Genomic DNA, 15642 nt, shown 5'->3' on the forward strand with positions numbered 1-15642 from the left:
CTGATTTAATTTAGGGGTTACTCTGGCGATGGCCGCGCGGGTGCCGTATCTTGAAAGCGATCTGCGACACGGGAAAAGGGCGCGCCCGCACGCCATTGTACTCTGGCATCAACTGCGTACTGCGTGGTCGCGCGGGCCGTATCTTGAAAGTGATCTGCGTTGGGGGCAGAGTCTAGGCCGTGTAGGTGCGTCGGCGGCTCTTAGCTTTGTGCATGCTGTGTGTTCTCGGCACTCAGTTTACGTTGAAGTGATAGACAGCACAAGGTCACATCACTCGCTGATGCTACGGTGCTCCCTCACGCCAGTGGTTTGATAGCAAGCGTCTGCACTCGTGATGTGTTAATGTTTGCCTTTGCGTGCTGAGACCATGCTTGTTAATATAGTTAATAAGCGAATGTTTACAAGTTTATACGGACGATAAAGCTACTATTCCTACTTTGTATAGCTGTCTACTAATTTGCTATTGCAATCGATGCTTTGGCATTCGGGCGAAACTGCGACTTTTTTTCAAATGTAAGAATTAAAATAAAATTGTGTGCAGCTTACCACTACTCTCATTTCTCAATGTTTCCTGTTTCTCGGGTCTTGCGTTTCCCGGCTCTTAAGTTTTTTTGTTTTTTTTCAACGGTCCCATGAAATACGTATCAGTGGGGTTCTACTGTACAGGGAGATTTAATGCCTGTGCTTTTACACAGCTCTTTCGAGGGGATATGTGACCACTCACTGATGTCGACAACAGTTGAAATGCTATGCTGTTCCTGTACTTATAAGTGGGCTTGTGTATAGAACATTTACCTTGTTTAGAGCAGGTAAGCCTATATAGCTTTGGAGACAGTTTCTTTCAAGTTTAATGTTGCACTAGCGCACTTTTGTAAATGAAACATTTGTTGTGTGAGGTATGATTCTGGAGAATAGCCATTGTAAATGGATGTAACTTCAAGGGTCAGATCTTGAACTGGCCATGCAACAGAAATCTGGTCATTATACCCTATATAATAAAATATTTGGGATTGTTAATGCGATGAGCATTTTACAGATACTTCAAGCACTTCCATGTCTACTCGTCTGCCTCTCTATGTCTCTAGCCATGTTCGTGACAACTTCACTCACTTGTTAGTCCATGTTCATGATCGAAAGGGCAGAGCATTGGGCTGCTGTGCCGAAGGAACTGGGTTCGAAACCAATCGTCGGAACAACTGGGGTCACTGTTTATGTGCCACTCTTCAATGAACCTCTTGGGTTGCTGAGTATGTGCAACTTTCCAATGACAAAAAAAAAAAAAAAATGCCATTTAAAATTTATACAGTGCAGGGCAGAAGGGAACTCGTGTATTATATAATTAGAAAATCTTGTCTGAATAGATTTTCACATTCGCAGCCGCGCTGCTGTATGGCGCAGCGTGTCCAGATAGAAGTGCGAAAGAAGAGCCCAGCTGCATACATGCCTCACACATCTTTGTGGTGGCAATACGATCTGTCGCTATGTTGCTTCAGTGCTAATTGCATTAACATCGACATTCATCGTGAGATGGATTCTGCCAGAATCCTGCAATTGTGTTTTACTGTATGTTCTGTAGGGCAGTAACAGTTGCAGCCATGCCCATTTAGAAGAAGTTACTATGCTTGCAGAAATTTATTGAACTGTAGCACCCAAACATAAACTAGTTCTAATCATTGTGGGACTGTGCAGTACAGTTAAGCCTCAATATAACGATCTTCAGTATAATGAAATTCTCATATAATGAAGTACTCAACTTTTTATACCTTTTTGTCCATAGAACACCACGTATTTTGAACCTCAATACTATAGCGAAGTGTGTTTATACATGATTTCAATATAACAAAGTGTTGCTGCCGGAGCGAAGGAATACTGAGGCAATAAATGGAAACTTCTGCGGACGCAAACGGTCGAACGGTTGAATTACATGGGGCTGCTTGCGGATGCACCCCTCAAATCGTGCACTGCGCGACTGAGAGCAACCACCCAAGCAGAGCAGCATCATGTTCTGTATAAAGTCCAAGTGCGATGAGATCCTGTTTTGTACCGCACGTATGCCTTAAGTGCAAGTCGAAACGTTTGAGGGTGAGCCGAGAAAGATGGTGGCTTGTTGAGTGCCGCCTTCCACACGAGCAAGGGGAAAGGGGGAGGGAAGTGAGCCTGTTATAACGCAGTCATGTGCGTGCGTGGGCGGGTTGGGGGGCAGGTTAGTGTGCGTCTCCTTTTCTAGTGCGGCCGTAGCTGCGCATTGATTTTAGCGTGGCTGAGTGCATACGCAGCTGGTGCGCCCTGTTTTTGAGGTAAACTGCCACGTGTGCAATGACTGGGCAAGCTGAGATGGCATGGCATCGTGTACTATTTTCCTGCACATTTGGGACGTTGCGTAATCTCGAGTTTCCGAGACCCATTGAAGTGAGAGGCAGATGAGGTGTTGGCTCCCCACTGCCAGCGCTTTTCATGATAACGTCCCTGTGGGCAACACTATCAGCCGTGGGGGCGGAGTGGACGCAATAATGTGGTTGGGTTTGCTTTGTACTGCCGATGTGAAGATATTGTCACCACGGCATGAAACCGTATCTTTCGTCGCCAACTCTCGAATTCAACAAAATTATTTCTTTTTCTCATTCAAGTTTGCTTTTTACGGTTGTCCAATAGTTCGGAAAATTTGGCGGCCCCTTCCGTGTAAGAAAAAGTCATCGGCAACTGTACTTATTAGCATAAAAGATAAAATTTCAAATAATGAAATTTTGATGTAACGAAACAACTGCCGATTTTACAGACTTGGTTATATCGAGGGTTAAGTATATATTCATGAAGTAAAACATGAAAAGTACCTGGACTGACTGTTAGTAGCTCACCCATGAGCACTTTGTGCAAAGTCAGTTCCCTCAGTGTAAGCATCAAAACTCTTTCTCAAGGGGGCTAACACTTGCTACGCTGCAGATGACGCAGTGCAGCAGCGTGTGCCCACTGTTTTAGTCAGGCTGGCTTGCATTGCTTTGCAGAGGCCATGCTCGGGCATACCTCAAGGACCTCGAAGCTATCCGGCCTACGTCCATCCTAGGTGAGTGCTACCACTCACCGTCATCTGTCATCACAGTCATCTGTCATCACAGTCATCTTGCGTTAAAGTGCTATAGGTACCTGAAGTATGATGCTGTCTTTTATGCAATCCTTGTCCTTTCCTTCTTCATTTATGCTATATGCAATATAAATTTAAGTAAACACTCTTATTTTGTGTTCTTTGGTTGTTTCAGATTTTTGGCAGGACAGTGCTGATACAAGCTTAGCTCTTCTTGAAGAGATTGCATGCATTATCTTTTTGTGATGTTATAGTATGTTGTTGTGGTATACCTTTAGTGCAGGTTTATAACACAACATTGTATTAGTTTATTTAATTATTTATTTTTACATACTACATCCCTTTATTAGGGCTATTGCAGGAATGGTTACATAGCACAAATGAACATGTGAGAAAATAATGTAGTTCAAGGTACAAATAAAGGAGAACATTCCAAGTCATTCAAAAATTATTGTATAGGTAAGGACTAGATGCTGCCCGATGTTCCATTTCATAGTTCTGGGGACCAGGGGAAAAAAACTATATTTAAATAAGTTAGTGCGATGATGAAATGCACATGTGTGAAGTATGTGGGCTGTTTTAAGAGGATGATAGTTTAAGGGCATGTTAACAGTTGATTGGCAAGGCATATTTGGATGAGTTGAAGAGATAGTGCAGAAGGTTCCGGGACACAATGTTGCATTGTTTAGGAAAGGGAGGAGAGAAAGAGAATGCTAGATAAGAAAATGGGTGAAAAGTTATTATAGTGTCAGTTGGATGCTGTGAACTTTGGTAAATAATGCAGAAGTAAGACTATTAACTAAATAATCAACAAGTATATTTTAGTACTAAAGTACAATATTAATTCATGAACTCGGCATTCTTCAGTCATAATTTCCAGACTATTTTGTTCTTAACATTCTTTTCTGTGCTTTACAATTTATTCATTTATGTTTACAGTGTACTGATGGGCTGTTTACTTTTTTGCTAATTGGGTTCAATTTTATTATCCCGTCAGATTAGCTCTTTTTTCTGAAGACAGCACAAAAAACGCTAGTGAGAAGACATTGCTAGCACTGATTGGCAACTGAAAGTTTGTTCTGCACATTGCAAGATACTTTATTGTTGTGGGACAGAAACTGCATGGGAAGATTCAGACCAAGGTGGCATAACGTTAACATAGAAATGCAAACTCAAAAACACCAAAATGGCAAGATATCACGCCCTTTCGTGCACATCACGCCCTTCCCGTGTTGTGTCGGGTGTCCGCAAGGAAGTGTGTTAGGTCCTGTCTTATTTCTGATCTTTATAAATGACTTGCCCAGTAATATTAGCGTTCCTGTCAGACTTTTTGCGGATGATTGTGTGATGTATAATCAAATTAGAAATAATAATGATCAGGCCAATTTACAGTCTAGTCTGCAAAGAACTAAAAAATGGTGTGACGACTGGCAGATGGAACTGAACTCAGCTAAATCTCTTGTTATGTCCATAACGAGAAAGAAAGAAATTTTGCATTTTCCTTACAATATAAGTAGTATAACTATTAGCAGAGTCGATAAACATAAGTATCTAGGAATAACGTTCACTTCTGACCTCAGATGGAATCAACACATTGATGCTGCATGTAGTAAGGCTAGCAAAGCGCTCTGGAGCCTAAGGCGGAATATAAGTGCGTCGACACCTGAGGTAAAAATCTTAGCCTATAAATCCTTAATACATTCTATCATGGAGTATGCTAAAACTGTATGGGATCCCTACACTAAATCCAACCAACAAAAACTTGATAAAATCCAGAGGTTAGCATCAAGGTTCATACTTAACAAGTATCGCTACTGCCAATCCCCCACTGAACTTTGTAAGCTTGCCGACTTACCTCCACTAGATTTGCGTACCAGGTATGAGCGACTGAAGCATATTTACCTTATCATTAATGGCCACTTTCTTGTCGACAAACACAAGTACTTCAAAATCTCAACAAATGAAATATCAAGACATCGTCATAGCCAGTACATCACACCCCCTCAAGTCAGAAATGACTGATTTAAGTACAGCTTTATCCCGAGAGGTATTACAGAATGGAATGCGCTCCCCGACTCTGTCATGTCAGCCTCATGCGTTGAAGAATTTTTACAATGTGTACACGATATTCTTTTTGCCGCTAACTAATATGTATATTATAACTTCACCTAAGGTGTATCTGTTCATTCTTTTGTTTCTTATTTTTTGGGGGAATTTGCACAGTGCATAGAATTTAAACTGACTTGCATCCTTGTTGAGACGTCTGCAGTTGTTCATTTACTTGCTTTTTGTTGTCATACTGTATTATTGTATGTGTTCGTACCTTCCACTCCTGTAATGGCCCTTCATGGGCTGACAGTATTATTAAAGAAAAATATTAAATAAAAAAAAGAAGAGTACAACGTGCTTCATGTGCTGTCATAATGTCTCATGACAGCACATGAAGAAGCAAATAAAAGGTGAGGATGAAAAGTAAGTGGTGGGGCATGAGAATGGCAAGATATTTTCATGGTGGTGAGGATCACAATGTGGTGAGGATCACAAAGATCATAAAAGAGAAAAAGAACATAATTTGTTTATGTTATGCTGCCTTTGCTAATGTTGGTAACCATGATGCTTACATTTTGGCTGTGCATCTTCCTTTGAGCTAAAGTTTCTGTCTTACAATATACCTTGCCATGTGCAGAATAAACCATGAGTTGCCATTCAATGGTTGTGTTGTCTTCTCACTTGCCTTTATCATATGCGCCGTTTTCAAGTATGGGACCTAGGCAGCCATACCAAGACACCTTACAAGCTCCTTTTATTTCAGAAGCTTCATTTCATCCTTCTCATAACTGTATATTATGTGTTGCTTTTAATTACTTCTCCTTCTCTGTATGTAATGCCTTATTGTGCCACAAGGTAAGAATGCAGTTGAAGCTCGATATAACAAACACGGATATAACAAGTTATCCAATATAACGAAATACTGTATTTACTCGCATAATAAACACACTCGCATAATGAACGCACCTCCCCCCCCCCCTTCCCCCACTTTCCCCATTCAAGATGTGTAGGAGACACACGGTACGATTCTACGTCTGATATGGCGTCCGGCGGGTACGATTGTATCGGACGCTGTATCGGACGCCAAATTGTACCTTGTGTCTCCTACTTTTATTGATCACATTATTGCTTTATTGCTACTTTTATTGTTTACACCAAATGCTTTATTATGCAGACATTATCCATTCTGGCGAGTGCATGGCTGTCAAGGAGGGCGTCCGACTTCCCCAAAAAGGCAAGCACAACTTTTGAGTCTTAACTGGAGCGCAGACACCATTCTTTGGTTTTAGAGGTGCCTTTAGAAAGTGATGATGTAACTGTGCTGGCATAAATTATAATGTAGCATTTAGTTTTTGTCAGCAATGCAGCTGCTACGTCACTACTTCAATACAGTGTACTGTTTGCAATATTGCCTGGGGATAAAGTACTGGAACAGTGGAACACGAAGAATAAAAATGAACACAAATGTAGATGTGTTTATTTGAATTAAAGCAAAGTTTTCTAGGCTGGCCATGGCTGATGTTGCTGTCTTGCTGAATAGCTCATACACAGGATGGCACTCGTATATCGAATTGGCTGATTTGTAGCCCCATCTGTGCAATACAGATGCAGTGAAATAAGAAACGGTACCTAAATATCCTCTATGCAAGGAATATGCACCTTCAGATGCATAATTCCTTAATTAAAGCTATGCTTTCTAGCCCTTCTTTCCTTAGTTGCATTCTTACCAAGTAAGGTGGGCAAGCCCTGGAGATAGTTCATTGGTGAACTGGGCTAATCCCAGAGATGGCGTGATGAAAAATGGGCCGAAAGGTGGGCCGAAAAGTGGGCGACTGTAGTACACGGTTGTGTGGATCATGTGGTTTGCGTCGGGGGTGGGGTTTCTTGTTGATTTGCTGGGTGGGCATGTAATCACTATGCTGCATAACACAATGTAGAAAGTGAACATTTTTATGGCATTTAATTAACCGGTTGACGAAATGTTTGCTTCACTTAAGCTTTGCTTCACGTAGATTGCAAAATGTGTGGTGGATCTGTGTAATTCCTTAATGCGATTAGCATTCTTTGGAAACTTCATCCAGTTTGTGGCATGTCTCTCTCTCTCTCTTTCTGTGTGTGTGTGCGTGGGTATGTGCGTGGGTGTGTGCATGTGTGTGTGCATGTGTGTGTGCATGTGTGTGTGCATGTGTGTGTGCATGTGTGTGTGCATGTGTGTGCATGTGTGTGCATGTGTGTGTGCATGTATGTGTGCATGTGTGTGTGCATGTGTGTGTGCATGTGCGCGCGCGATTCCGTGCCCTCCTGCCCAGCCGCTCATGCCTAAGCTCTATGCCGTCAATTTGGGTAGAGCACTAGGCTACTGTGCTGAAGGAACCGGATTCAAAACCTACTGTCAGATCAACTTGGTTCACTGGGTATGTAACACTGGGTATGTCTTAATGAACCTGTTTGATGCAACTGGGCTCACTGGGTATCAGTGCTGCCAACCTCCAAAGCCAATTTTCCCCTAACTTGACTAAAAAATCCCTAGATTTTCCTAGATTTTAATGCATTCGCATTTTAGGCTACTTCATGCACTTTCCGGGGGACAACTCTCTATGTTTGTATCTAACCATTTTCCTGCCTACCTGGGTCACTGGGTAGTCAGTAGTCAAAGTCAGTGGTCAGCACATCGGGTTGCTGTGCTGCGGGAACAGTGTTCGAAACAAACTGTTGGACCAGCTTGGGTCACCGAGTATGTGGCAATGTGTGCATACGTGCCGCTCTTCGACAAAGCTCTTTCACGCCGACATGGGTCACTGTAGATGCGGGACTGGGTAGGTACCGCTTTTCGAAGAAACTCTTTGACGCCGACTTGGAGCACTGAGTATGTGTCACTCGGTCTGTGCTTGTATTCAGTGAATCTCTTTGATGCCAACTTGGGCCACTGGGTATGTGCCAATAGGTGTGGCTGCTCTTCAGTTAATGTTTTTGACTTGGGTAGCTAGGTATGTGCCACTGGGAATGTGCTGCTCTAAGATGATGAAAAAGATCCCTTTCTCTGGGATGCTGAGAAAAATTGAACACACGTCACAAGGTTGAAGAATAGCAACCCAATGCTTTGGCAGGCTGTGCCACAAATGCAGTGGTTATGGGCACTTTTCAATGGACACCTTTCGCGACAACACTTTAGCAAGTTGTGCCACGAATTCACTGGGTATGCGCTGCTCTTCAATGAACCTCTCACTAACTTAAGTCACTGAATATGTGCCACTGAGTGTGCGGCAAGTAAGGAAACAAGACTTAGATGGATATGCGCCACTAGATGGAGCAGCGTGTCCAGAAAGATGAGAGAGAGAGGAGCCCGGTTGCCTCATGATGCATTTCTCAGCGTTTGCTCGCACCAACGTGCCATGCATTTGAGAAGCCATGCGCAGGCATCGCGGCAGCGGCGCTAGATCGCATCAAGTGTTCTTTCAGAAGCACGAAAGAGGAATAAGAGGAAATTATGGAGTTTTACGTGCCAAAACCACCATCTGAACCACCATATGATACTGGTTTGATACCACCCAGCACCACAGAAACTTGTAGGGGTACATTGTAGCGCGGTACATAGTAAGTGGCACATAGCCAAATTGGTGTCAAAGAGGTTCATTGAAGAGCTACACATACCCTGTGATACCATTTGGCATCAAAGGGGTTCACTGTTCAAGCGAAGCTTGTATTGCCTCACAAGTGTCGACGGGTGGTGGTGGTGGTGGTGGTATGGTATGGTATGATAAAACTTTATTACGGTCCCTTGGAACGCGCCTCAGCATGTAGCGGGCCGCTCCCGCGTCGGTACAGAAAGGCCGAGCCTCTCTGCTGCGTCGCGGGCCCGATGGACAGCCCATAGCTGTGCTTCAAGATCGGGGCTGCTTAAGGCAGCCTCCTATTTGGACGACGTGACATCGGCGCCGTTGTGTAACGCGGGGCACCGCCAGAACGTGGTGGTGGTGTCACACTAAAATACCTGGCTGCTCCCAGAGTAGAGCAAGTGCGGGGAAAACGAGCTGGCGCTGGATCACGTGATGTGCGCGACCGTTTGGTGTGTCGCGGGGAGGGAAAGGGTAGGAGAGAGGGTTGGCGCGCGCTCAGCCGGGCTTGTCAGTCTCGGCGACCGGATCGGAAGGCTGCGCGTGGTGCATTCCGCCAACGAGCAGGCTGCGTCAGAGCAACGGCGCCGCGAACTCGCTCGGGAAAGGGCTTGTCGTCGATGTGCAGATTCTGAAGCCTAGGCGAAACGTCAGCGAAGAGCCGCCGACCCTGAGTTTAGGGCAAACGAAGCGGAATACCTGCGACAGCGTAGTCTTGCCCTCCAGGAACCCGACAACGGTAGTGCACGCCTCGTAACTACGAGAAATTAGTAGGTCAGGTACGCACACGACAAGCTTCTCTTACCCCCATTTTCTCGGCAGCTGAAGGGCTGGCAATTTTTTGAAGAGCAGCACATAGTGAGTGGCACATACCCAGTGACCCTAGTTGGTCTAACAGTTGGTTTGGAACCCTATTGCCTAAGCCCATTGCTCTACCCATCTGGCCATGGACTACCCAGTAACTCAAGTTGGCAGGAGAGAAGTTAGGCATGGACAGACACACACACACACAGACACACAGACATACAGGCGTAACATAAACTAGGTGAAGCTCCTAGAAAATTCTAATTGCATTAAAGTAAGCAACACTGCTTGAGGGCAATGCTGCTAAGTGTTAGATGCATGTGTGTACATGTGCAGGAACATGCAGTCGTTGTGGGTATATCTCCAGCCAGCAGTTCTGCAAGGCCTGTGTGCTCCTCGAGGGACTCAACCGAGGTGTGCCCAGGTGGGTACCCATGACATTTGCTCACCTGGCTTCATTGCAGTCATGACCTACCTGGGAGGGCATATCGGGGTGACAAGCTTAATTTGGGCAATGTAAGAAATAAGCAGCCCTGTTTTTCTAGAAGTAGCCAAGAGAAGTATAAACAAACAGAGTAGCTAATATAAAACCTATTTGAAAATCTGGCTTCTTAAAATTACAAATAGTCTATGTATGTACTACCCTGAGCAAAAGTAAACAAACCAGGGATTCTGCAATAGAGCCTGTTTTCTTCTCTGTCTATGGAAAAAATGCACATTAAAAAAAAAAAAAAAGGTGTACATTACTTTTTCATGCATTGGGCTAAGTCCTTAGTCTGACAAATTTAAATAATTTCGTGCTTTCCTCTGCTTTATTTTTGCTGAGATCATAGAGAAAGATTGAATTTTACAGTCTGGATCGTTAATTGAAACATTTGGCATTGTTTGCCTGGCCTTTCTGGACATTTAATCACTGACAGGTGGCAGAACCAGTATGTACTGGTTCTACTGGTTCTACAGCTAGCTAATCTGATGACATCGTGCACGTACAGGGGTTGCTTTTCTTTTGGCGGGGGGGACAAATCACACAAGCAAAGACTCCCATTGTTTAATTAAATGATGCAGACCAAGAAATACGGTCTTGGTGCCAAATTTGGCCATTAACAAAGCCGCAGCAAATGCAGTGTTCTTCGTCTATCATGTTGTTAGAAAAAAAAGCTTACCTGTGCATTTCATAGGAGATGAATACATTTGTTGAAAGTATTCAGGGAAAATGCTTAAAAACCAGTTGATGTTGATTGTAGTGCTACCTTGTGCTAAGTGATACAGTGATAGCTTTTGAGTTGCTCTTGTTGTTGCCGAGGTGTAGATCAGCATGAAGGCTGGGCATCATAGACCACATGGAAAGTTGATCAGATGTGAATGTGCATAAATGTCAGAATGCACAGTAAAATACTTGTAAATCAAAATCACTTAAATGGAATTGCCACTTAAATGGAATAGCTGGTGAATTGGTTGGTTTTGTTTTTCGGTAATGCAAAAAAAAAAAAAAACTTTCATAAATCAGTACCAAAATGTTTGCAGTTGTCTGTGAATGGAACCATAGAAGTAAGCTCGAAAGGATTTTTTCGGATAGAGGCAGGATCTGAAATATGGGTCATTCCACGCCAACTGTCCCAACCGTGGCGTTCGAGAAAAATCATTTCTCTCAAAAAAAAGAAAAAGAAAACAAGAAAGAAAAAAATTACACGTAGATAAGCATTACTTGCACAGCATTTTCCCAAAATATTTTGTGCAGAAAGAACATTTTGAGCACTTGAGGGCCATTTGAATTTCACGAAATGGTGGAAAACTAGGTGCAAGAAAATCACAAAAAATCAATCGTTTTGCACATTCTTTCAAAATTTCTGTTTTTGCGTTGTCTGAACATTGTTCTTTCATTATGAAACAGTTTCACAAAGTAGCTTTGTTTTTTACTCCTTAGCACCAAACTGAAAATGCGGTGCATTCATTTCACACCCAGATGGTCCTGACCATCTTGGTGCCAAGAAGTACCGCTGAAAAAAAAAAAAAAGAGCAGGACTCTCAGCTAGGTTTATGAAACCCATTTGTGTGAAACAAACGCGCCAGTATCAGAATGAAGTACCAGCATTTCATCGTTGACATCAAAGTACCGTATCACCAATTCAAGTCGACATCGAGCTCCACGCTTCTCGTCAGAATGACATCCTACTCTCCAACAGATGAAGTTCACGTTTGCGAAACGTAAAGTGACCAACTAAAGAAAGGCGGATTTAACTCAAGCTGTGCAGGAGGCCATACAATACAAGTAGCCTGAAAAAATGGTTCCCTGAGGCGTGACTTCACAAACGCTCTGTGGTGTGTGTCCCAACAAATACTTTGCCGACTACTGTATATCTGGCCCAAAGTAGCTGGAAGAATAGTAGAGACATCACAGAACAAGTTAAATATGCTCAACAAAGCTCCCTATCACGAGTATTTACCAAACTATTGGTCTGCTTTCACTGGTTTCATGGTGTCTGAACGTGTGTCCTTCAAGTGGTGCTTCTAGTTCACGCTCATGAAAGCGATTTGTCGCCCGCTCTATCACTTCACGCTCAGGCATCCGCATATGTATACTTCCAGTAGCATGGAAGTACACAGTGTCGATCTACCATAAGCAAGTACTATACCTTATGACAGACCAACAAGCCCATATCGCCACTCTCGTCTATACCTTCAAGATTCAAATTCTTACACACTCCTGGTGATCTCGGCTTTTATTCCTCACAGCACAGACCGCCATCTGCACCACCCTGGTTTGTATTTCCCGCCAACATGCTATCAGGTAAAGTCGAAGCGCGAACCAAAATAACGCATTGGTGGGACTCCAATTCAAAAGTTTTTTTCTCAATGAAAATGCAAATTACTACTATGATTAAAATTTCCAAGGCGAAAGTTGTTATGCTTCTCAATTATATCCACTTTTCTGCTTATTTTTTCATGGACCACCTTAGTGTGTTACCAGCGTCTAAACATAGACCAAAATAGCGTTTTTGCCTAGTTCAGATTTTTATTTTAGAGCCTGTGCACAACACATAGGCGAAAATAAAGGTTTAGAAGATAGTACGATTTAGGGAAAGTTCTATAAAAGTAATTTCGGGTTTTCTTCCCTGACCGTTTTTTTGTGAGAATTTTCCCAAAAACACTATAGTAGTTTCCGCATTTTCACCTCTGTGCTAAGGAGGAAAAAACAAAGTTATTTTGTGAAACTACCTTATAATGAAAGGACAATGTTCAGACAATGCCAAAACACAAATTTTGAAAGAATGCACAGTACGGTCGATTTTTGGCGAATTAGTTTTTTGCACCTGATTTTACGCCATTTTGTGAAGTTCAAATGGCCCTCACGGGCCCCAAAAATTTTTTCCGCTCAGAATATTTTGGGAAAATACTGTGCAAGTAATGATTATACAGTGGAACCTCGTAGATACGATTCTGCGTAATACGTTTTTCCAGATGATAAGTTTTTTTTTTCTTTTCCGATAATACAATTTGGTTGGATAATATGTTGGTTGATACGCTTTATTTCCCAGTTTCCATAAAGATCGCATCAACGAGATTCCACTGTATACATGTAATTTATTTAGTAGCTTTTTGAGAGAAATTATTTTTCTCAAGCGCCACAGTTGGGACAGTTGGCGTGGAATGACAACTATATCTTTTGTGACATTTGTATTGTATCAAAAATCAATCCTTAAAAAGGTGTGACTAAGACAGGCAAAAGTTCGACAGATTTTTAATCCATAGTATGTACAGATCTGAACAGCTTCTCAGCAACACCACTTGCCCCATAAACGACCAAAATAGGACAACAAAAATTTTGGATGCCTTACAGAGTGCTGTTCGATAATTTGGACTCGCTGCACAACCCTGTGATATCTGGCCACTGACAGGAGCAGTAAAAACTTTGTTTTTGTTTTGATACATCACCAGCATATCACCAGCCTAGCCAATCCAGTAGTCTTCAGCTGCGTCCTAACCACGAAGCAAACTAGCTGCTACACTCAATTCTTTATGCATAACATATCAGGGTTAAGAGGGTGTATGACATAGTGCCGCACTTCAGTAACTTTTACAAAAGGTGACGCTATCGTGATGGCACAATAATTGTTTAACATAATTTTTTCTCCTTTTTTAAATACTTACAGAACAATTTTGGATACCTTGAGCTTTGATGCAAGTGTGACACTTTCAAAGATATCAATAATTATAAGCGAAAGCAGCTTGCTTAACAGAAATTATCTTCTTTTTAGAAAAGACACTGAAATTACATGTTCTCCAGTAGAGCTGTGTTCTTTAGTGACTGAATGAACTTGTTAAAACTTCTTGAACTAGAAGTTATAAAAAACAGGAATGTGCATTTTTGTGATGGCAGTGCCATGAGATGAAGTTTGTACACATGTTTGATGAATGCAGAGAGGCAGCCGTGTCTTCAAAGTGTTTGTTAAAGACGTCGCAAATATTGACGGGATTTGTAGTTGTTGTATTGTCGATGCATAATCCCAATACATTTAATATTTGAGTGTTGTTGTTGTTAGCGAGACCGAACTTTATAATTTTCCGTACGACACCGGAGTTTCCGTTAGTTTGCCTGATCTTTGAGTGAAATAAGTTTTGTTTAGAAATATAACGTAGCCTATTAAGAGTATTACTGTAGTTTTTATATCTAGCCTCTAAATGTGCATTGTGTGTTTAGTTTTTCAGTTTCTTGCAAATGTTATTTTTATTATTAACTAGTTGAATTTTTATTATTAACTAGTTGGTTGCGCCAGACCAGTAGTCACCCAGGGTTTATGTTTGGGTAAGGCAAGATCCAACTAGACATGGAACATACTGAAGGCAGGTAATGATTATTACTATAAGTGAAAGAGAGGGGCGTATATTGAAAATTTAACAAAGCAAGTAAAGGAACTTTTTTCTGAACTATACAGACGTACGCAGGAAGATGGAAACTCGAAGTGATCGGCAAGTCCCCTTGTTAAAACATTTCCTCCACAGAGACCCCTTGTTTGGTCATTGCTGATAGCGTTTTGCTGCTTGTTTAAAAAATAATCAATGAAAAATTCTCCATCCAAGCTCAGCTAGCATGCATGCACTCGGGGATCCTGAAGCGGGACTTACGACCGTCCAACAGCAATTGTGCTTCATTTACCATAGAATGTGTTTTTCGATTTTAACTCAGTGCTGCGCAAAACGGTTCTTGCGAATTTTCATGATTCGAAGCTTCTTAAAAATAAGCTTATGCTTTTCGAAAAGCATGATGGCCCAGAAATTTCTATAATTTTATCATTCCTACGATCTCCACGACTGCAGCATGAATAAAAAACTAATTTCCTCCTCCTGTTCCCTAACTCTTGATGATGTGATAGTACTTTGTATATTTTGTTATCTGACTATTACATTCAAACAAGACAGAAAAACTTACGGTGGGATGGAGTCCTAAATTTATTAACAGTCACAAACAAGAAAAGTGTCGGTCCAGAGCCAACATACTGACAAGGAGACTTGTCTTCATCAGGGCAAAGTGTTTGCTGAGACGGTGGCTCCCAGCTTAGTAGTTCCTGTACTCACCCACTGTTGATGTACATATGTTTATGATAATTTATTCTCCACTACTTCCTTCCAGATTGGGGGTGGGTAAAAGCTCTAAGGACAAGGCAAAGGTGAGCTAAAATGAATATTTGAAATTTATGTACCAGGAAAGACCAGTTTATTAGAGAGAAAAAAAATATCAGACACGATATGCTTGAATAAAGTAGTCTCAAGGGCATTGGGTCTATTGTAGGGAACTAAGGTAAGATTGGAGGAATGAGTCTGAGAAAGAATGGCACTCAAAAAGCAACAATGTATAGCAGCAAAATTTGATTTGTTAAAGAGATTTTATGAGTATGGTACTAGTTGTTTGAGCACATGAAGCAGGTGACGCTGGACGGCGATTTTTCTAACGACTTTTGCCTGGCATGAGTGCAGCCAGATATGAACAGAAAAAAATTTTATATCTTCCCGAGATATGGGTGACAAATTCATATGCTCACTCTAGGTGCAAACACAGCACTGCCTCAATTCTCCAGCAGTCGCCGTGTTTCTGAAGGT

General features: G+C 42.1%; 1 protein-coding gene across 1 annotated transcript in view; it reads left to right on the top strand.

Annotated features, from left to right (window-relative positions):
* Positions 1-15642, top strand: part of LOC119456498 (cytoplasmic tRNA 2-thiolation protein 1-like) — a 54047-nt gene that overhangs the window by 29414 nt on the left and 8991 nt on the right. The window contains exons 11-14 of the mRNA XM_037718315.2: positions 3003-3061; positions 6303-6362; positions 9883-9970; positions 15176-15212. Coding sequence (XP_037574243.1) covers positions 3003-3061; positions 6303-6362; positions 9883-9970; positions 15176-15212 — 244 coding nt within the window. The remainder of the gene's footprint in view (positions 1-3002; positions 3062-6302; positions 6363-9882; positions 9971-15175; positions 15213-15642) is intronic.

The sequence above is a fragment of the Dermacentor silvarum genome, chromosome 6 (genome assembly GCF_013339745.2).
Source record: "Dermacentor silvarum isolate Dsil-2018 chromosome 6, BIME_Dsil_1.4, whole genome shotgun sequence".
Taxonomy (NCBI): Eukaryota; Metazoa; Arthropoda; class Arachnida; order Ixodida; family Ixodidae; genus Dermacentor; species Dermacentor silvarum.